Raw genomic sequence first — 24,155 nt, 5'->3', positions numbered from 1 at the left:
TGGATTACTGAGCTACTAACCCTGTGGATTACTGAGCTACTAACCCTGTGGATTACTGAGCTACTAACCCTGTGGATTACTGAGCTACTAACCCTGTGGATTACTGAGCTACTAACCCTATGGATTACTGAGCTACTAACCCTATGGATTACTGAGCTACTAACCCTATGGATTACTGAGCTACTAACCCTGTGGATTACTGAGCTACTAACCCTGTGGATTACTGAGCTACTAACCCTGTGGATTACTGAGCTACTAACCCTATGGATTACTGAGCTACTAACCCTGTGGATTACTGAGCTACTAACCCTGTGGATTACTGAGCTACTAACCCTGTGGATTACTGAGCTACTAACCCTGTGGATTACTGAGCTACTAACCCTGTGGATTACTGAGCTACTAACCCTGTGGATTACTGAGCTACTAACCCTGTGGATTACTGAGCTACTAACCCTATGGATTACTGAGCTACTAACCCTATGGATTACTGAGCTACTAACCCTGTGGATTACTGAGCTACTAACCCTGTGGATTACTGAGCTACTAACCCTGTGGATTACTGAGCTACTAACCCTGTGGATTACTGAGCTACTAACCCTGTGGATTACTGAGCTACTAACCCTGTGGATTACTGAGCTACTAACCCTGTGGATTACTGAGCTACTAACCCTGTGGATTACTGAGCTACTAACCCTGTGGATTACTGAGCTACTAACCCTATGGATTACTGAGCTACTAACCCTATGGATTACTGAGCTACTAACCCTGTGGATTACTGAGCTACTAACCCTGTGGATTACTGAGCTACTAACCCTGTGGATTACTGAGCTACTAACCCTATGGATTACTGAGCTACTAACCCTATGGATTACTGAGCTACTAACCCTATGGATTACTGAGCTACTAACCCTGGGATTACTGAGCTACTAACCCTGTGGATTACTGAGCTACTAACCCTATGGATTACTGAGCTACTAACCCTGTGGATTACTGAGCTACTAACCCTTGGATTACTGAGCTACTAACCCTGTGGATTACTGAGCTACTAACCCTATGGATTACTGAGCTACTAACCCTGTGGATTACTGAGCTACTAACCCTATGGATTACTGAGCTACTAACCCTGTGGATTACTGAGCTACTAACCCTGTGGATTACTGAGCTACTAACCCTGTGGATTACTGAGCTACTAACCCTGTGGATTACTGAGCTACTAACCCTATGGATTACTGAGCTACTAACCCTATGGATTACTGAGCTACTAACCCTGTGGATTACTGAGCTACTAACCCCTGTGGATTACTGAGCTACTAACCCTATGGATTACTGAGCTACTAACCCTATGGATTACTGAGCTACTAACCCTGTGGATTACTGAGCTACTAACCCTGTGGATTACTGAGCTACTAACCCTGTGGATTACTGAGCCTACTAACCCTGTGGATTACTGAGCTACTAACCCTGTGGATTACTGAGCTACTAACCCTGTGGATTACTGAGCTACTAACCCTATGGATTACTGAGCTACTAACCCTGTGGATTACTGAGCTACTAACCCTGTGGATTACTGAGCTACTAACCCTGTGGATTACTGAGCTACTAACCCTATGGATTACTGAGCTACTAACCTATGGATTACTGAGCTACTAACCCTGTGGATTACTGAGCTACTAACCCTGTGGATTACTGAGCTACTAACCCTGTGGATTACTGAGCTACTAACCCTGTGGATTACTGAGCTACTAACCCTGTGGATTACTGAGCTACTAACCCTGTGGATTACTGAGCTACTAACCCTGTGGATTACTGAGCTACTAACCCTATGGATTACTGAGCTACTAACCCTATGGATTACTGAGCTACTAACCCTATGGATTACTGAGCTACTAACCCTGTGGATTACTGAGCTACTAACCCTATGGATTACTGAGCTACTAACCCTGTGGATTACTGAGCTACTAACCCTGTGGATTACTGAGCTACTAACCCTATGGATTACTGAGCTACTAACCCTGTGGATTACTGAGCTACTAACCCTGTGGATTACTGAGCTACTAACCCTGTGGATTACTGAGCTACTAACCCTGTGGATTACTGAGCTACTAACCCTGTGGATTACTGAGCTACTAACCCTGCGGATTACTGAGCTACTAACCCTATGGATTACTGAGCTACTAACCCTATGGATTACTGAGCTACTAACCCTATGGATTACTGAGCTACTAACCCTGTGGATTACTGAGCTACTAACCCTATGGATTACTGAGCTACTAACCCTGTGGATTACTGAGCTACTAACCCTATGGATTACTGAGCTACTAACCCTGTGGATTACTGAGCTACTAACCCTATGGATTACTGAGCTACTAACCCTGTGGATTACTGAGCTACTAACCCTGTGGATTACTGAGCTACTAACCCTGTGGATTACTGAGCTACTAACCCTATGGATTACTGAGCTACTAACCCTATGGATTACTGAGCTACTAACCCTGTGGATTACTGAGCTACTAACCCTGTGGATTACTGAGCTACTAACCCTGTGGATTACTGAGCTACTAACCCTGTGGATTACTGAGCTACTAACCCCCTGTGGATTACTGAGCTACTAACCCTGTGGATTACTGAGCTACTAACCCTGTGGATTACTGAGCTACTAACCCTGTGGATTACTGAGCTACTAACCCTGTGGATTACTGAGCTACTAACCCTGTGGATTACTGAGCTACTAACCCTGTGGATTACTGAGCTACTAACCCTGTGGATTACTGAGCTACTAACCCTGTGGATTACTGAGCTACTAACCCTGTGGATTACTGAGCTACTAACCCTGTGGATTACTGAGCTACTAACCCTGTGGATTACTGAGCTACTAACCCTGTGGATTACTGAGCTACTAACCCTGTGGATTACTGAGCTACTAACCCTGTGGATTACTGAGCTACTAACCCTGTGGATTACTGAGCTACTAACCCTGTGGATTACTGAGCTACTAACCCTGTGGATTACTGAGCTACTAACCCTGTGGATTACTGAGCTACTAACCCTGTGGATTACTGAGCTACTAACCCTGTGGATTACTGAGCTACTAACCCTGTGGATTACTGAGCTACTAACCCTGTGGATTACTGAGCTACTAACCCTGTGGATTACTGAGCTACTAACCCTGTGGATTACTGAGCTACTAACCCTGTGGATTACTGAGCTACTAACCCGTGGATTACTGAGCTACTAACCCTGTGGATTACTGAGCTACTAACCCTGTGGATTACTGAGCTACTAACCCCTGTGGATTACTGAGCTACTAACCCTGTGGATTACTGAGCTACTAACCCTGTGGATTACTGAGCTACTAACCCTGTGGATTACTGAGCTACTAACCCTGTGGATTACTGAGCTACTAACCCTGTGGATTACTGAGCTACTAACCCTATGGATTACTGAGCTACTAACCCTGTGGATTACTGAGCTACTAACCCTGTGGATTACTGAGCTACTAACCCTGTGGATTACTGAGCTACTAACCTGTGGATTACTGAGCTACTAACCCTGTGGATTACTGAGCTACTAACCCTGTGGATTACTGAGCTACTAACCCTATGGATTACTGAGCTACTAACCCTATGGATTACTGAGCTACTAACCCTGTGGATTACTGAGCTACTAACCCTATGGATTACTGAGCTACTAACCCTGTGGATTACTGAGCTACTAACCCTATGGATTACTGAGCTACTAACCCTGTGGATTACTGAGCTACTAACCCTGTGGATTACTGAGCTACTAACCCTATGGATTACTGAGCTACTAACCCTATGGATTACTGAGCTACTAACCCTATGGATTACTGAGCTACTAACCCTGTGGATTACTGAGCTACTAACCCTGTGGATTACTGAGCTACTAACCCTGTGGATTACTGAGCTACTAACCCTGTGGATTACTGAGCTACTAACCTGTGGATTACTGAGCTACTAACCCTGTGGATTACTGAGCTACTAACCCTGTGGATTACTGAGCTACTAACCCTGTGGATTACTGAGCTACTAACCCTATGGATTACTGAGCTACTAACCCTGTGGATTACTGAGCTACTAACCCTTGGATTACTGAGCTACTAACCCTCATGGATTACTGAGCTACTAACCCTGTGGATTACTGAGCTACTAACCCTATGGATTACTGAGCTACTAACCCTATGGATTACTGAGCTACTAACCCTATGGATTACTGAGCTACTAACCCTATGGATTACTGAGCTACTAACCCTGTGGATTACTGAGCTACTAACCCTGTGGATTACTGAGCTACTAACCCTGTGGATTACTGAGCTACTAACCCTATGGATTACTGAGCTACTAACCCTGTGGATTACTGAGCTACTAACCCTGTGGATTACTGAGCTACTAACCCTGTGGATTACTGAGCTACTAACCCTGTGGATTACTGAGCTACTAACCCTATGGATTACTGAGCTACTAACCCTGTGGATTACTGAGCTACTAACCCTGTGGATTACTGAGCTACTAACCCTGTGGATTACTGAGCTACTAACCCTGTGGATTACTGAGCTACTAACCCTGTGGATTACTGAGCTACTAACCCTGTGGATTACTGAGCTACTAACCCTATGGATTACTGAGCTACTAACCCTGTGGATTACTGAGCTACTAACCCTGTGGATTACTGAGCTACTAACCCTGTGGATTACTGAGCTACTAACCCTATGGATTACTGAGCTACTAACCCTGTGGATTACTGAGCTACTAACCCTGTGGATTACTGAGCTACTAACCCTATGGATTACTGAGCTACTAACCCTATGGATTACTGAGCTACTAACCCTGTGGATTACTGAGCTACTAACCCTGTGGATTACTGAGCTACTAACCCTGTGGATTACTGAGCTACTAACCCTGTGGATTACTGAGCTACTAACCCTGTGGATTACTGAGCTACTAACCCTATGGATTACTGAGCTACTAACCCTGTGGATTACTGAGCTACTAACCCTAGGATTACTGAGCTACTAACCCTGTGGATTACTGAGCTACTAACCCTATGGATTACTGAGCTACTAACCCTGTGGATTACTGAGCTACTAACCCTGTGGATTACTGAGCTACTAACCCTGTGGATTACTGAGCTACTAACCCTGTGGATTACTGAGCTACTAACCCTGTGGATTACTGAGCTACTAACCCTGTGGATTACTGAGCTACTAACCCTATGGATTACTGAGCTACTAACCCTATGGATTACTGAGCTACTAACCCTATGGATTACTGAGCTACTAACCCTGTGGATTACTGAGCTACTAACCCTGTGGATTACTGAGCTACTAACCCTGTGGATTACTGAGCTACTAACCCTATGGATTACTGAGCTACTAACCCTATGGATTACTGAGCTACTAACCCTGTGGATTACTGAGCTACTAACCCTGTGGATTACTGAGCTACTAACCCTGTGGATTACTGAGCTACTAACCCTGTGGATTACTGAGCTACTAACCCTGTGGATTACTGAGCTACTAACCCTATGGATTACTGAGCTACTAACCCTGTGGATTACTGAGCTACTAACCCTGTGGATTACTGAGCTACTAACCCTGTGGATTACTGAGCTACTAACCCTATGGATTACTGAGCTACTAACCCTGTGGATTACTGAGCTACTAACCCTGTGGATTACTGAGCTACTAACCCTGTGGATTACTGAGCTACTAACCCTGTGGATTACTGAGCTACTAACCCTGTGGATTACTGAGCTACTAACCCTATGGATTACTGAGCTACTAACCCTGTGGATTACTGAGCTACTAACCCTGTGGATTACTGAGCTACTAACCCTGTGGATTACTGAGCTACTAACCCTGTGGATTACTGGAGCTACTAACCCTGTGGATTACTGAGCTACTAACCCTGTGGATTACTGAGCTACTAACCCTGTGGATTACTGAGCTACTAACCCTGTGGATTACTGAGCTACTAACCCTGTGGATTACTGAGCTACTAACCCTGTGGATTACTGAGCTACTAACCCTGTGGATTACTGAGCTACTAACCCTGTGGATTACTGAGCTACTAACCCTGTGGATTACTGAGCTACTAACCCTGTGGATTACTGAGCTACTAACCCTGTGGATTACTGAGCTACTAACCCTGTGGATTACTGAGCTACTAACCCTGTGGATTACTGAGCTACTAACCCTGTGGATTACTGAGCTACTAACCCTGTGGATTACTGAGCTACTAACCCTGTGGATTACTGAGCTACTAACCCTGTGGATTACTGAGCTACTAACCCTGTGGATTACTGAGCTACTAACCCTGTGGATTACTGAGCTACTAACCCTGTGGATTACTGAGCTACTAACCCTGTGGATTACTGAGCTACTAACCCTGTGGATTACTGAGCTACTAACCCTATGGATTACTGAGCTACTAACCCTATGGATTACTGAGCTACTAACCCTATGGATTACTGAGCTACTAACCCTGTGGATTACTGAGCTACTAACCCTATGGATTACTGAGCTACTAACCCTGTGGATTACTGAGCTACTAACCCTGTGGATTACTGAGCTACTAACCCTGTGGATTACTGAGCTACTAACCCTGTGGATTACTGAGCTACTAACCCTGTGGATTACTGAGCTACTAACCCTGTGGATTACTGAGCTACTAACCCTGTGGATTACTGAGCTACTAACCCTGTGGATTACTGAGCTACTAACCCTATGGATTACTGAGCTACTAACCCTGTGGATTACCGAGCTACTAACCCTGTGGATTACCGAGCTACTAACCCTGGGATTACCGAGCTACTAACCCTGTGGATTACCGAGCTACTAACCTGTGGATTACTGAGCTACTAACCTTGGATTACTGAGCTACTAACCCTGTGGATTACTGAGCTACTAACCCTGTGGATTACTGAGCTACTAACCCTGTGGATTACTGAGCTACTAACCCTGTGGATTACTGAGCTACTAACCCTGTGGATTACTGAGCTACTAACCCTGTGGATTACTGAGCTACTAACCCTATGGATTACTGAGCTACTAACCCTATGGATTACTGAGCTACTAACCCTGTGGATTACTGAGCTACTAACCCTATGGATTACTGAGCTACTAACCCTATGGATTACTGAGCTACTAACCCTATGGATTACTGAGCTACTAACCCTATGGATTACTGAGCTACTAACCCTGTGGATTACTGAGCTACTAACCCTGTGGATTACTGAGCTACTAACCCTGTGGATTACTGAGCTACTAACCCTGTGGATTACTGAGCTACTAACCCTGTGATTACTGAGCTACTAACCCTGTGGATTACTGAGCTACTAACCCTGTGGATTACTGAGCTACTAACCCTATGGATTACTGAGCTACTAACCCTGTGGATTACTGAGCTACTAACCCTGTGGATTACTGAGCTACTAACCCTGTGGATTACTGAGCTACTAACCCTGTGGATTACTGAGCTACTAACCTGTGGATTACTGAGCTACTAACCCTGTGGATTACTGAGCTACTAACCCTGTGGATTACTGAGCTACTAACCCTATGGATTACTGAGCTACTAACCCTGTGGATTACTGAGCTACTAACCCTATGGATTACTGAGCTACTAACCCTATGGATTACTGAGCTACTAACCCTGTGGATTACTGAGCTACTAACCCTATGGATTACTGAGCTACTAACCCTATGGATTACTGAGCTACTAACCCTGTGGATTACTGAGCTACTAACCCTATGGATTACTGAGCTACTAACCCCTGTGGATTACTGAGCTACTAACCCTGTGGATTACTGAGCTACTAACCCTATGGATTACTGAGCTACTAACCCTGTGGATTACTGAGCTACTAACCCTATGGATTACTGAGCTACTAACCCTCATGGATTACTGAGCTACTAACCCTATGGATTACTGAGCTACTAACCCTATGGATTACTGAGCTACTAACCCTGTGGATTACTGAGCTACTAACCCTGTGGATTACTGAGCTACTAACCCTGTGGATTACTGGTAGCTACTAACCCTATGGATTACTGAGCTACTAACCCTGTGGATTACTGAGCTACTAACCCTATGGATTACTGAGCTACTAACCCTATGGATTACTGAGCTACTAACCCTATGGATTACTGAGCTACTAACCCTGTGGATTACTGAGCTACTAACCCATGGATTACTGAGCTACTAACCCTATGGATTACTGAGCTACTAACCCTGTGGATTACTGAGCTACTAACCCTATGGATTGCTGAGCTACTAACCCTATGGATTACTGAGCTACTAACCCTGTGGATTACTGAGCTACTAACCCTATGGATTACTGAGCTACTAACCCTGTGGATTACTGAGCTACTAACCCTGTGGATTACTGAGCTACTAACCCTGTGGATTACTGAGCTACTAACCCTATGGATTACTGAGCTACTAACCCTATGGATTACTGAGCTACTAACCCTATGGATTACTGAGCTACTAACCCTATGGATTACTGAGCTACTAACCCTGTGGATTACTGAGCTACTAACCTTGTAGACTGTCCAGCAGTTTTGGGTATCGGACATGTTCGTCGGTGCCGTGGCCGAGGCGCTGGTTGTCTCCCTTCCCCCAGGTGTACACCTGTCCATCCTTAGTCTGTGCTACAGAGAACTGACTCCCACAGCACACCTTCACTATGTCCAGGTCCTGAAGCTTCTCCACCAGTTTAGGGGTCTTACAGCCGTCGCTGCCTCCACGACCCAGCTTCCCATAGTCCCCATCCCCCCACGACCACACCTGGCCTAAACGGAGAGACAAGAGATGGAGGGTGTTAAGGAGCTAACATTACAATGGGGTCAAATATGGAAAAAGTGTGACAGCTTCAGAATGTCAGGAAATACTCTGTCTGCTACACGCAAATACTCTGTCCACTACACGCAAATACTCTGTCTAACAACTTTCAATCAAAAGGTCTGTGTCACATGAATTAACATATATGACAGTGAAGGATAAGGCCCAGTAAAGAGTCTATAGTAAAGAGTCTATAGTTAATGATCCTAGTGTCTCAGTCCCCTGTAGTCCATAGTTAATGATCCTAGTGTCTCAGTCCCCTGTAGTCTATAGTTAATGATCCTAGTGTCTCAGTCCCCTGTAGTCTATAGTTAATGATCCTAGTGTCTCAGTCCCCTGTAGTCTATAGTTAATGATCCTAGTGTCTCAGTCCCCAGTAGTATATAGTTAATGATCCTAGTGTCTCAGTCCCCTGTAGTCTATAGTTAATGATCCTAGTGTCTCAGTCCCCTGTAGTATATAGTTAATGATCCTAGTGTCTCAGTCCCCAGTAGTATATAGTTAATGATCCTAGTGTCTCAGTCCCCTGTAGTCCATAGTAAATGATCCTAGTGTCTCAGTCCCCAGTAGTCTATAGTTAATGATCCTAGTGTCTCAGTCCCCAGTAGTATATAGTTAATGATCCTAGTGTCTCAGTCCCCTGTAGTCCATAGTTAATGATCCTAGTGTCTCAGTCCCCTGTAGTCCATAGTTAATGATCCTAGTGTCTCAGTCCCCAGTAGTATATAGTTAATGATCCTAGTGTCTCAGTCCCCTGTAGTCCATAGTAAATGATCCTAGTGTCTCAGTCCCCAGTAGTATATAGTAAATGATCCTAGTGTCTCAGTCCCCTGTAGTCCATAGTTAATGATCCTAGTGTCTCAGTCCCCTGTAGTCTATAGTTAATGATCCTAGTGTCTCAGTCCCCGTAGTCTAAGTTAATGATCCTAGTGTCTCAGTCCCTTGTAGTCCATAGTTAATGATCCTAGTGTCTCAGTCCCTGTAGTCCATAGTTAATGATCCTAGTGTCTCAGTCCCCTGTAGTCCATAGTTAATGATCCTAGTGTCTCAGTCCCCTGTAGTCTATAGTTAATGATCCTAGTGTCTCAGTCCCCTGTAGTCCATAGTTAATGATCCTAGTGTCTCAGTCCCCTGTAGTATATAGTTAATGATCCTAGTGTCTCAGTCCCCTGTAGTCTATAGTAAATGATCCTAGTGTCTCAGTCCCCTGTAGTCTATAGTTAATGATCCTAGTGTCTCAGTCCCCTGTAGTCTATAGTTAATGATCCTAGTGTCTCAGTCCCCTGTAGTCTATAGTTAATGATCCTAGTGTCTCAGTCCCCTGTAGTCTATAGTTAATGATCCTAGTGTCTCAGTCCCCAGTAGTCCATAGTTAATGATCCTAGTGTCTCAGTCCCCAGTAGTCCATAGTTAATGATCCTAGTGTCTCAGTCCCCAGTAGTCCATAGTTAATGATCCTAGTGTCTCAGTCCCCAGTAGTCCATAGTTAATGATCCTAGTGTCTCAGTCCCCAGTAGTCCATAGTTAATGATCCTAGTGTCTCAGTCCTCGTAGCCATAGTTAATGATCCTAGTGTCTCAGTCCCCTGTAGTCCATAGTTAATGATCCTAGTGTCTCAGTCCCCAGTAGTCCATGTTAATGATCCTAGTGTCTCAGTCCCCTGTAGTCTATAGTTAATGATCCTAGTGTCTCAGTCCCCTGTAGTCCATAGTTAATGATCCTAGTGTCTCAGTCCCCAGTAGTCCATAGTTAATGATCCTGTGTTCAGTCCCCTGTAGTCCATAGTTAATGATCCTAGTGTCTCAGTCCCCTGTAGTCATAGTTAATGATCCTAGTGTCTCAGTCCCCTGAGTCTATAGTTAATGATCCTAGTGTCTCAGTCCCCAGTAGTATATAGTTAATGATCCTAGTGTCTCAGTCCCCTGTAGTCTATAGTTAATGATCCTAGTGTCTCAGTCCCCAGTAGTATATAGTTAATGATCCTAGTGTCTCAGTCCTCAGCAGTCCATAGTTAATGATCCTAGTGTCTCAGTCCCCTGTAGTATATAGTAAATGATCCTAGTGTCTCAGTCCCCTGTAGTCCATAGTAAATGATCCCTAGTGTCTCAGTCCCCTGTAGTCCATAGTTAATGATCCTAGTGTCTCAGTCCCCTGTGGTATATAGTTAATGATCCTAGTGTCTCAGTCCCCTGTAGTATATAGTTAATGATCCTAGTGTCTCAGTCCCCTGTAGTATATAGTTAATGATCCTAGTGTCTCAGTCCCTGTAGTCCATAGTTAAGGTGATCTAGTGTCTCAGTCCCCTGTAGTCTATAGTTAATGATCCTAGTGTCTCAGTCCCCTGTAGTCCATAGTTAATGATCCTAGTGTCTCAGTCCTCTGTAGTCTATAGTTAATGATCCTAGTGTCTCAGTCCCCTGTAGTATATAGTTAATGATCCTAGTGTCTCAGTCCCCTGTAGTCCATAGTTAATGATCCTAGTGTCTCAGTCCCCTGTAGTATAGTAAATGATCCTAGTGTCTCAGTCCCCTGTAATCCATAGTTAATGATCCTAGTGTCTCAGTCCTCTGCAGTATATAGTTAATGATCCTAGTGTCTCAGTCCCCTGTAGTCCATAGTTAATGATCCTATGTCTCAGTCCCCTGTAGTCCATAGTTAGCGATCCTAGTGTCTCAGTCCTGTAGTCTATAGTTAATGATCCTAGTGTCTCAGTCCCCTAGTCCATAAGTTAATGATCTAGTGTCTCAGTCCCCTGTAGTCTATAGTTAATGATCCCTGTGTCTCTGTCCCCTGCTAGTCCATAGTTAATGATCCTAGTGTCTCAGTCCCCTGTAGTCCATAGTTAATGATCCTGGTGTCTCAGTCCCTGTAGTCTATAGTTAATGATCCTAGTGTCTCAGTCCCTGTAGTCCATAGTTAATGATCCTAGTGTCTCAGTCCCCTGTAGTCCATAGTTAATGATCCTAGTGTCTCAGTCCTGTAGTCCATAGTTAATGATCCTAGTGTCTCACCTGCTTCTCTGTGACAGCAAGGGTCTGGGCGCTCCACCTGCCACACGCCACATCCAGCACCTTCATTCCTTTTAGAGCCGTCACCAGCATGGGAATAGTTTGGTCCTCGCTGAAACCTGCAGAGACACGAGGAGGAGAGAACATGGTCAGTCACAGGCCCAGACAGAGACACGGGGGAGAGCGAGAACATGGTCAGTCACAGGCCCAACAGAGACACGGGGAGGGAACATGGTCGGTCACAGGCCCAGACAGAGACACGGAGGAGAGCGAGAACATGGTCGGTCACAGGCCCAGACAGAGACACGGGGAGAGCGAGACATGGCTGGTCACAGGCCCAGACAGAGACACGGGGGAGAGCGGAGAACATGGTCAGTCACAGGCCCAGACAGAGACACGGAGGAGGCGAGAACATGGTCAGTCACAGGCCCAGACAGAGACACGGGGAGAGCAAGAACATGGTCAGTCACAGGCCCAGACAGAGACACGGAGGAGCGAGAACATGGTCAGTCACAGGCCCAGACAGAGACACGGGGGAGAGCAAGAACATGGTCAGTCACAGGCCCAGACAGAGACACGGGGGAGAGCAAGAACATGGTCAGTCACAGGCCCAGACAGAGACACGGAGGAGAGCGAGAACATGGTCAGTCACAGGCCCAGACAGAGACACGGAGGAGAGCGAGAACATGGTCAGTCACAGGCCCAGACAGAGACACGGGGGAGAGCGAGAACATGGTCAGTCACAGGCCCAGACAGAGACACGGGGAGAGCGGAACATGGTCAGTCACAGGCCCAGACTCAAGCCATCATTCTAATACATTAGCTGATGTTTAATATCTACGATAGTGAATTGAAAGCTATGCTTGTCCTTATAATAAAGTCACAGAGTTTAAAGTGCAGGCTCTGAATGGTTAGGTTTAGTCCAGCAGTGGTTAGGGTTAGGTTTAGTCCAGCAGTGGTTAGGGTTAGTCCAGCAGTGGTTAGGGTTAGGTTTGGTCCAGCAGTGGTTAGGGTTAGGTTTAGTCCAGCAGTGGTTAGGTTAGTCCAGCAGTGGTTAGGGTTAGGTTTAGTCAGCAGTGAAGGTTAGGAGTTTAGTCCAGCAGTGGTTAGGTTTAGCCAGCAGTGGTTAGGTTAGGTTTAGTCCAGCAGTGGTTAGGGGGTTAGGTTTGGTCCAGCAGGTTAGGTTTAGGTTTAGTCCAAAGCAGTGTTAGGCTTAGTTTAGTCCAGCAGTGTGTTAGGTTTAGGTTTAGTCCAGCAAGGTGTAGGGTTAGGTTTAGTCCAGCAGTGGTTAGGGTTAGGTTTAGTCCAGCAGTGGTTAGGGTTAGTTTAGTCCAGCAGTGGTTAGGTTAGGTTTAGTCCAGCTGGTGGTTAGGGTTAGGTTTAGTCCAGCAGTGGTTAGGGTTTGAGTTTAGTCCAGCAGTGGTTAGGGTTAGGGTTTTAGTCCAGCAGTGGTTAGGGTTAGTGTTTGAGTCCAGCAGTGGTTAGGGGTTAGTTTAGTCCAGCAGTGGTTAGGTTTGAGTTTAGTCCAGCAGTGGTTAGGGTTAGGTTTAGTCCAGCAGTGGTTAGAGTTAGTTTAGTCCAGCAGTGGTTAGGTTAGGTTTAGTCCAGCAGTGGTTAGGGTTTAGGTTTAGTCCAGCGGTGGTTAGGGTTAGGTTTAGTCCAAGCAGTGGTTAGGTAGATTAGTCCCAGCAGTGGCCCTTAGGTTAGGTTTAGTCCAGCAGTGGTTAGGGTTAGGTTTAGTCCAGCAGTGGTTAGGTTAGGTTAGTCTATGCAGTGGTTAGGTTAGTGTTTAGTCCAGCAGTGGTTAGGGGTTAGGTTTAGTCCAGCAGTGGTTAGGTTAGGTTTAGTCCAGCAGTGGTTAGGGTTAGGTTTAGTCAGCAGTGGTTGAGTTAGTTTAGTCCAGCATGGTTAGGGTTTAGGTTTAGTCCAGCAGTGGTTAGGTTAGGTTTAGTCAGCAGTGGTTAGGGTTAGGTTTAGTCCAGCAGTGGTTTTAGTTTCGTCCAGCAGTGGTTAGGTTAGTTTTAGTCCAGTGTTAGGAGTTTAGTCGTAGGTTAGGGTAGGTTTAGTCCAGCAGTGGTTAGGTTAGCCGAGCATTGTGGTAGACCAGGAGAAACGGGTTAAGGAGAGGAGAACAGGATGCTCACCGTGTCCCAGACGTCCGTAGTTGCCCCTGCCCCAGGTGTACAGCTCTCCGTCAGCTGTGATAGCCGCCGTTGTAGGTGCTCCCGCAGGCTACATGCACCACATGCTTCCCCGGTCTGCTTCCTGTGAACAGCTGTGATCACCGCTGGCTCCTCCAATACCTGGTGGGGAGAGAGGAGAGAACAGGTTATGATACCTAGGACAGGTAGGAGCAGAGTATAGGCTGAGAACAGTTTGCTCTCTGGCAGGATATTGCTGCTGGTGAGCTGTGGCTCACTGGTGACCTAAATGTAACTTATGTGGTCTCAGACAGTAACTGGACTATAATATGAGGTGCAGACTCACTGAACTTAGTAGACATACAGAAGAAATCCGGTCACACATTTCTACTGGTTCATAAATCATTTCCATGTTTTGAGTGTAGTGTAGTAAATTACTTGGTGTCTCCATGCCCCAGGCGGCCCCCGTCTCCACAGCCCCAGGAGAAGACCTCTCCATTGGCCGACAGGGGCCAGATAGTGCGCCCGTCTGGATGAGCTGCCAGCTTCACTATCTTCCTGGAGGTCAGGCATGGACTAGCATGGGAGCCTAGTAGGACAACAAACATCATCCTCATCAGCTTCTACCGTTTTGATTACAGCTGCTATAGGAAAAACTGATTTCCTCGGAGATAAACAACACTGCTCTTTAGTATCACTGTTCCCGATAGTGTCACTGTTTCTAGGCGTTACGTAAATAAAGAGCAGTGATACTAGCAAGAGCAGTGATACTATCAAGAGCAGTGACACTATCAAGAGCAGTGACACTATCTAGAGTAGTGATACTATCAAGAGCAGTGATACTATCAAGAGCAGTGTGTGGGTTTCTTATTTTTCTCATCTTATTCAACTGCAATGGCACCTGCAACAAAGATAGCTCAGATGTGCGAAGTGCCTTTAGATGTAGATTAACATACACTACACGACCAAAAAGTTGTCCTATAGCGTATTGATGCACAGACCGGTTTGGAAACTTTACTTGAACTTCTATAACGGTATTTCAATGTTTGGTTTGTTAAATGGGATCTGCATCTCCACGCGTGTAATGTCTGTTTTTATACTTTACTCTGTTTGCTACTGAGTCGTCTTTCCCCTGTCACACCAAGCCCCGCCCCTGTCACACCAAGCCCTGCCCCTGCCCCATCCGGCCCCGCCCCGTCACACCATAGAGTAAACGAGTCCACAAAAGCACTTTCTTGCCATTCACTCTGCAGTCTGCAGTCGATAGATGCAACAAGATGTTGGTGAAAACAATGCTGTCTTTCCACAAGCCTCTCTAGTAATTCCACTATTAGCTTGTATCTGTCTGCTAGTTTGTCTTTTTTTGTCAGCCTCTAATGCTAATCACAGTTAGCTGGCTTGCTAGCTAGCTAAATGTATGGAGTCAGAGCAAACGTAGCTCGCTAACACAGCCTGGTACCAGTGCTAGTGCAGGCCTGGATCAGCATGTTGATTGTGAAACGGCAATTCTTCTAAATCGGAGGAATAGGCGAGCCATGAATATGTTAACTATAGGTTTGACCCATTTAGTCGACTGGCTGATGGTTTAGGTCGATAATTGGTTATTGGTATGAGATTTCTTAGTCGATAAAAAATATAACGGTGTACAAGACAACTGGTCTGAGTGGACTGATCCATTGTGGAGGCCTGTCTGAGCGGACTGATCCATTGTGGGAGGCCTGTCTGAGCGGACTGATCCGTTGGTCGGGAGGCCTGTCGAGTGGACTGATCCATTGTGGAGGCTTCTGTCTGAGTGGACTGATCCATTGTGGAGGCCTGTCTGAGTGGGACTGATCCATTGTGGAGGCCTGTCTGAGTGGACTGATCCATTGTGGAGGCCTGTCTGAGCGGACTGATCCATTGTGGAGGCCTGTCTGAGTGGACTGATCCATTGTGGTTATATTACGAGGAACAATGGTGCAACTACCAATCATTTTATTTTATACCAGATCCGTCTCCCGGGTTGGAGTAGTGGGCTGCGCTTTCTCCGGGTTGGATAGTGTGCTGCGCTCTCCGGGTTGGATAGGGTCGCTCGCGTTTCTCCCGGGTTGGATATCAGTGGCCGCACGCGTTTCTCCCTTGATAGTGGTGCTCGCTTTCCCGGGGTTGGATAGTAGTGCTGCGCTTTCTCCGGGTTGGATAGTGGTCGCGCTTTCTCCGGTTGGATGAGTCTCGCTTTCTCCGGGTTGAGATGCCTCGGGCGCTTTTCTCCGGTTTGATAGTAGTTGCTGTCTGCTCTTCTGAAACACATCGGTGTGCTGTTGAATTGCAGCTTTTTCGATCATGTTGCTATGCATAATAGCAAAGTTAACCTAGCATATTGGTGTTGAGAACAATGTAGTGGAGGCAGCAGCAGAGTTAGAGACGATAAAGAACAAAGTGAGGAGAGGAAACCCTAATTAGGTATAATCAATATCCTACAAATGTGCATTTGAAATCATCCATGTACGAAATCAGTTCAAAGTTTGGACACCTAATCATTCCAGGGTTTTTCTTTATTTTTACTATTTTCATTGGAAATTTTCATATTTGAGATTCTTCCAAAGTAGCTTCACCTTTGCCTTGATGGCAGCTTTGCAACACTCTTGGCATTCTCTCAACCAACTTCATGAGGTAGTCAACTGAATGCATTTCAATTAACAGGTGTACCTTGTTAAAAAGTTAATTTGTTGGAATTTATTTCTTCTTAATGCGTTTGAGCATAAACAGAAGATAGCCCTATTTGGTAAAGACTAAGTCCATATTCAAATCAAATCAAATCAAATGTTATTGGTACATCGCGACCGAATACAACAGGTGCAGACATTACAGTGAAATGCTACTTAAGCCCTTAACCAACAGTGCATTTATTTTAAACAAAAAGTAAGAATAAAACAACAACAAAAAAGTGTTGAGAAAAAGAGCAGAAGTAAAATAAAGTGACAGTAGGAGACTGCCTATACAGGTCAAAAATAAAGTGACAGTAGGAGGCTATATATACAGGGGTATGCTATGAGTCATGCTTAAGAAATGCGGAACCGCTGTTGAGTAGTTGAGGTAATATAAACATGTGGGTAGAAGTTAAAGTGACTATCAGTAGAATTTAACAGAGGTAGCAGCATGAAAAGGATGGGGTGGGGGGCAGGCAATGAGTCCGGGTAGCCATGATTAGCTGTTCAGAGTCTTATGGCTTGGGGGTGAAGCTGTTGAGAAGTCTTTTGACCTAGACTTGCAGTACCGCTTGCCGTGGGAGTCTTTGACAATTTTGATTACTTTCTCTGTACACCGCTTCGTATAGAGGTCCTGGATGGCAGGGGAGCTGGCCCCAGTGATGTGTACTGGGCCGTACGCACTACCCTCTGTAGTGCCTTGGCTCAGAGGCCAAGCAGTTGGGACCATCCAGAGGGTGATGCAACCAGTCAGGTGCTCTCGATGGTGGCAGCTGTAGAATTTTTTGAGGATCTAGGACCCATGCCAAATCTTTTTAGTCTCCTGAGGGGAATAGGCTTTGTCGTGCCCTCTATTCATTGTCTTGGTGTGTTTGGGACCATGATAGTTCGGTTGAGTGATGTGGACACCAAGGAACTTGAAGCTCTCAACCTGTTCCACTACAGCCCTCGATGAGAGACTGGGGCGTGGCTCAGTCCTCTTTTTTTTTCCTGTAGTCCACAATCATCTCCTTTGTCTTGGTCACGTTGAGGGAGAGGTTGTTGTCCTGGCACCACACGGCCAGATCTCTGACCTCCTCCTATAGGCTATCTCATCGTTGTTAGTGATCAGGCCTACCACTGTTGTGTCGGTCGGCAAACTTAATGATGGTGTTGCAGTTGTGCCTGGCCAATGCAGTCAATGGGTGAACAGAGAGCAGGAGGGGGACTGAGCACGACACTCGAGAGGCCCCCGTGTTAGAGGATCAGTGTGGCAGATGTGTTGTTACCTACCCTTACCACCTGGGGGCGGCCCGTCAGAAGTCCAGGATCCAGTTGCAGAGGGAGGTGTTGAGTCCCAGGATCCTTAGCTTAGTGATGAGCTTAGAGGGCACTATGGTGTTGAATGCTGAGCTGTAGTCAGTGAATAGCACTCTCACGTAGGTGTTCCCTCTTGTCCAGTGGGAAAGGGCAGTGGAGTGCGATAGAGTTGCATCATCTGTGGATCTGTTAAGGGCGGTATGCAAATTCGGGAGGGTCTAGGGTTTCTGGGATTATGCTGTTGATGAGCCATGACCAGTCTTTTTCAGGAAGCACTTCATGGCTACAGACGTCAGAGCATATGGGTCGGAAGTCATTTAGGCAGGTTATCTTAGAGTTCTTGGGCACGGGACTATGGTGGTCTGCTTGAAACATGTGGTATTACAGACTCCCAGTCAGGGGACACTGTTGAAAATGTCAGTGAAGACACTTGCCAGTTGGTCAGCACATGCCGGAGTACACGTCCTGGTAATCCGTCCTGGCCCCTGCGGCCTTGTGGAATGTTGACCTGCTTAAAGTCTTACTCACATCGGCCACGGAGAGCGTGACCAGCATAGTCGCCTGGAACAGCTGGTGCTCTCATGCATGCTTCAGTGTTGCTTGCCTCGGCTTGAGCATAGAAGTGGTTTAGCTCGTCTGGTAGGCTTGTGTCACTGGGCAGCAGCTCGCGGCTGGTGCTTCCCTTTGTAGTCTGTAATAGTTTTCAAGCCCTGCCATGCATCCGACGACGCCAGAGCCAGTGTAGTATGATTCAATCTTAGACCTCTATTGACTTTCTTGCCTGTTTGATGGTTCTGTCGGAGGTCTGAAGTGAGATTTTGATAGCGTCGTAGTTTAGAGTCCCATTCCTTGAAAGGCAGCTCTACCTTTAGCTCAGTGCGGATGTTTCCTGTAATCCATGGCTTCTGGTTGGGGTACTATGCGTACGGGTCACTGTGGGGACGACATCATCGATGCACTTTATTGATGAAGCCAGTGACTGATGTGGTGTACTCCTCAATGCTGTCTGAAGAATTCCCGGAACATGTTCCCAGTCTGTGCTAGCAAAAACAGTCCTGTAGCTTAGCATCTGCGTCATCCTGACCACTTTTTATTAACCGAATCACTGGTGCTTCCTGCTTCAGTTTTGCTTATAAGCAGGAATCAGGAGGATAGAGTTATGGTCAGATTTTGCCACAATGGAGGGCGCGAGGAGAGCTTTGTATGCGTCTCTGTGTGGAGATAAAGGTGGTCTAGAGTTTTTTCCCCTCTGGTTGCACATTTAACATGCTGGTAGAAATTAGGGTAGAACGGATTTAAGTTTCCCTGCATTAAAGTCCCCCCATACTAGGGAGCGTGCATCTGGATGAGCGTTTTCCTGTTGATTAATGGCCTTGTACAACTCATTCAGTGCAATCTTAATGCCAGCATTGGTTTGTGGTGGTAAATAGACAACTATGAAAAATATAGATGAAAACTCTCTCTTGGTAAATAGTGTGGTCTACAGCTTATCATAAGATACTCTACCTCAGATGCGCAAAACCTACGACTTCCTTAGTATTTGATTTTGTGCACCAGCTGTTGTTTACAAATATACATGACTATGCGCCTTGTCTTACCAGAGCTGACGAGACGTTCTGCCTGCGAAGGTAGCGTATAGCCTGCTAGCTGAATGTTGTCATTATTGTGCGTTCAGCCAAGACTCCGTGAAACATAAGATATTACAGTTTTTAATGTCCCGTTGGTAGGATAAACCGTAATCTTAAATCGCCAATTATTATTCTCAAAAAGGGATTGAACGTTAACTAATAGGATTGATGGGAGAGGCAGTTTACCCGTCGCCGTCGATCACACAAGGCACCGGATCTCGTCACGATATCGTCTCTTCCTCACGCAATGACGGACTGGAGCGCGGTGTCTGTAGAATATCCTCGTGACCGCCTTGAAGAAAAAGTCTGCGTCCAAGCGAGGTGAGTAATGGCTGTCCCTGATATCCAGGAAGCTCTCTTTGGTTATAAGAGACGGTTACAGAGAAACATTATGTACAAAATAAATTACAAAATAACTTGGCGGAAAAACACAATAATAGTACAATTGGTTAGAGGCTGTAAAAACGGCAGCCATCTTCTTCCGGCGCTGTTCTGATACGTATTCTGATACATATTATAGCAAGAACACGGCTCAAATAAGCAAGAGAAACAACAGTCATCATTACTTTGAAGACATGAAGGTCAGCATCACGGAACATTTCAAGAACTTTGAAAGTTTATTCAAGTGCAGTTCGCAAAAACCATCAAGCGCTATAGATGAAACTGGCTCTCATGAGGGACCGCCACAGGAAAGGAAGACCCAGAGTTACCTCTGCTGCAGAGGAAGTTCATTTACAGTTACCAGCCTCAGAAATTGCAGCCCAAATAAATGCTTCACAGAGTTCAAGGCAACAGACACATCTCAACATCAACTGTTCAGAGGAGACTGCGTGAATCAGGCCTTTCATGATCAAATTGCCACAAGAAACCACTACTAAAGGACACCAATAAGAAGAAGAGACTTGCTTGGGCCAAGAAACACGAGCAATGGACATTAGACTTGTGGAAATCTGTCCTTTGGTCTGGATTCCAAATTTGAGATTTTGGTTCAACCACCGTGTCTTTGTGAGATGCGGTGTGGGTGAAACGGATGATCTCCATATGTGTAGTTCCACCGTGAAAGCATGCGAGGAGGAGGTGTTATGGGTGTGGGGGTGCTTGCTAACGGCAGTCTGTGATTTATTTAGAAATTCCAGGGCACACTTAACCAGCATGGCTACCACAGCATTCTGCAGCGACACACTATCCCATCAGGTTTGCACTTAGTGGGACTATCATTTGTTTTCAACAGGACAATGACCCAACACACTCCAGGCTGTGTAAGGGCTATTTGACCAGAAGGAGAGATGGTGGAGTGCTGCATCAGATGACCTGGCCTCCACACAATCACCCGACCTCCAACCCAACAGATGGTTTGGGATGAGTCGGACCTCAGAGTGAAGGGAAGCAGCCAACAAATTGCTCAGCATATGTGGGAACTCCTTCAGACTGTTGAAAAACCATTCCAGGTGAAGCTGGTTGAGAGAATGCCAAGAGTGTGCAAAGCTGTCACCGAGGCGTAAGGGTGGCTACTTTGAAGAAAGATATTTGTATTTGTTAACACTTTTGGTTAGTACATGATTCATAAGTGCTATATTCATAGTGTTGAGGCTCTGCACTTCATACTCTATGACAGAAATAGTAAAATAAAGAAAAAACCCTTGAATGAGCAGGTGTGTCAAACTATTGACTGGTAATGTATATCTATTAGAGCTAGATAGACCTTGCTAATCTGCTTCTGTGTTGATGAAGTTTATTGTACGAGGATACCAAGCACCACCAACAATTCCCCAAAAAACTGCTAAGTGCTGTAATAACAATTTATTGAAGTAGAGAACAGCCTCTCTGGTATTATTTATAATTTTCACTGTAGTGTTTTTTACACAGTTCCAAATTATTATTATTATTATTATAATAACCTCCTTTTCTTGATCTCATTATTATTATGATAATCACTGCAATAAGAAATGTCATTACTACAGAAGACTTAGGTATAGCAGCCTTTGCATAATCACCATGGAGCCGTAGACCTGCAGAGCGCTTCCTGTTTGGTCTTGAAACAACTGCAACATACTGAGGCCTGTAGTTCAATATAGGCTTCTGTATCAAATCAATCATTTATTCGCTCATGTCAACACACAGCACAAGCCAAGCATGTGAACATCTAGCATTTGAAGTTTGAAAAATAAAATAAAGTTAACAATAGCAACAATTAAGCAATGAAACAATAACAGGTCAAACCGCTCCATTTTCGAATTGTATTCATGAATGTGACTGTTTGTAGTTTTAGGTAACAAACGCATAGCAAAAAAACGCGCAGAATTCATAACAGACTCCCTGGTACGCTTATAATTTATTGACGTTATTTCAATGTCTCAAACTGAGCCAGAAAATGATACAATCTAACAGCACCTGTTTGGCATCGCCGGCCTACTTTAATGATAGATGAGAGGGTTGTGAAATAGGGAATGTTTTCCCAACAAATTAGGGGTATTAATAAGAACTTTTCAGTTGAAATGAACGAGAATTATGTTGCAGCTTCAGTAACATGGACAGCGATGACTGTTGGGATGGTCCGTAGGAGGAGAGAGAGACAACACACTGTTGATGGTGGAGGAGAGAGACAACACACTGCTGACAGGTGGAGGAGAGATACCACACTGATGATGGGTGGTGGAGGAGAGAGAGACAACACACTGTTGATGTGTGGTGGAGGAGAGAGAGAAACACACTGTTGATGTGTGGTGGAGGAGAGAGATACCACACTGTTGATGTGGAGGAGAGAGAGAGAAACACTGATGATGGTGTGGAGGAGAGAGAGACAACACACTGTTGATGTGTGGAGGAGAGAGAGGCACACACTGTTGATGTGGTGGAGGAGAGACAACACACTGAGAAAGAGCTGAGGAGGAGAGAGAGAGACAACGATGACAGTCGCACAGTCACTGTCTTTTACAGTCTGAGCTGTAAGTGGGGTTGGTGTGAGGGTTGTGGAAGCAGTGAGGCTGGTGTGTAGGAGGCGGTAAGTGCTGTAAGGGTTGGTGAGGTTGGTGTGAGGGTTGGTGGTGCTGGTGAGGTTGGTGAGGCTGGGTGAGGGTTGGTGAGGGTTGAGGAGGGTTGGGGGTGAGGATCAGGAGGGTTGGTGTGAGGGTTGGTGCACAGTGGGCACAGTGAGGTCAGTGAGGGCTGGGTGAGGTTGCAGTGTAAGGCGGGTGTGAGGGCTGCGAGGCCAGGAGGCTGGGTGTAAGGGGTTGTGTAAGGGCTGGCAGGAGGGCTGCGAGGGCTGGTGGGAGGCTGGGTGGAGGCTGGTGCAAGGGCTGGGTGGGAGGGCTGCGTGGGCGCTGGGTGAGGCCAGGAGGTTGGCAGAGGCTGGTGAGGACAGGAGGGAGGTGAGGCTGGTGGAGGTTGGTGAGGCTGGTGAGGGCTGGAGGCAGGCTGGTGTGAGGCTGGGTGGCGGCGAAAGGGTTGGTGTAAGGGCTGGTGCAAGGGCTGGTGAGGTGTGACCCAGGTGCGGTGCAGGAGGCAGTTGGGTGCAGGCAGCAGGCAGAGATGGTGAAACAAGGATCATGCATTTGTAATCAAGCCACAGGATACAAAACAACGGATCAAACAACAAAGGAAAGAAAGTGAGCAAATAAGTCTCCAAAACATATTGACACAAAATAATAATAGTAATTAATGAATGAAATAATAAAGAAACAGGAGAATGATCAAAAGATCCATCAGACACTGATTAGTACTGATTAGTAAAACGGAAACAAGGGAACACAGGGAAATGAGGGTATACATACACAGGTCAAACAGATACAGGGTGACAACAATAGGATAATGATAAGTTCAGACTGGAGTGAGGAGGTGCTAAGGTTGTCGAGGATGACACCAGTAACGCCCGAACTGCGACTCTCCGTAACAGTGCCAAGCTGACGGAGGCGCTTGCAGGAAGATGGCGAACGCCTTCAAAACCTGGAGGTGAACTGAGGCCTCATCCGACATCACATCTTGGGGAAGCTGGTGACCAGAAACTTACTGCACTACTAACTTAGCCGCCTCCAGGCCGGGCTGGAGTTTAGGAAGGGAATGAAGTTGGAAACAGCCTTCCAGAACCGTCCAACAATGATTAGACATGACTGTATCCACTGAGGGGCAGAAAGTGAAAATGAAACTGTAGCAGATGTGGACCAGGGCTGGGGATAGGCAGGGCCTGCACCAGGGCGCCAGGGAGGGCAGGGCTCGGGACCAGCACTTGGGGATAGGCAGGTCGGAGCAGCCCTCTGCCGCCGGCTGACTGAGTTCGTGGTGTGCGCACATCGGGCGGCGGCCGAAGGGCGCGCGTATCCCCTCTGTGCAGATGGCTACCAGAACTTCCCACGTGAGGAACTCCACCATTCTGCGCCTGACCTTAACGCCTGAAGCAATCCACCTCCACAATGAACGGCAGGGACGGATCAGGATGCCTTAGACCGCCGATGTAATGCGCTCAGCGCATCAAATGCTGCCTTCACTCCATGGGGCCCAGCTAAGGACAAGTGCCTGCCTGGGTGAGGGCTGTCAG

General features: G+C 46.2%; 1 protein-coding gene across 1 annotated transcript in view; it reads right to left on the bottom strand.

Annotated features, from left to right (window-relative positions):
- herc2 (HECT and RLD domain containing E3 ubiquitin protein ligase 2) overlaps window positions 1-18,551 on the bottom strand; it is a 65,560-nt gene extending 47,009 nt beyond the window's left edge. Inside the window, exons 1-4 of the mRNA XM_045219647.1 lie at window positions 18,525-18,551; window positions 14,055-14,172; window positions 11,873-11,988; window positions 8,561-8,807 (exon numbers count right to left, since the gene is read on the bottom strand). Of these exons, the coding sequence (XP_045075582.1) occupies window positions 8,561-8,807; window positions 11,873-11,988; window positions 14,055-14,172; window positions 18,525-18,551 (508 nt within the window). The remainder of the gene's footprint in view (window positions 1-8,560; window positions 8,808-11,872; window positions 11,989-14,054; window positions 14,173-18,524) is intronic.
- Between the last annotated feature and the right edge of the window lie 5,604 nt (window positions 18,552-24,155).

This window comes from Coregonus clupeaformis, unplaced genomic scaffold (genome assembly GCF_020615455.1).
Source record: "Coregonus clupeaformis isolate EN_2021a unplaced genomic scaffold, ASM2061545v1 scaf2572, whole genome shotgun sequence".
Classification (NCBI taxonomy): domain Eukaryota; kingdom Metazoa; phylum Chordata; class Actinopteri; order Salmoniformes; family Salmonidae; genus Coregonus; species Coregonus clupeaformis.
The sequence above is the reverse complement of the archived record's forward strand: the minus strand, read 5'-3'. Positions and strand labels throughout refer to the sequence as shown.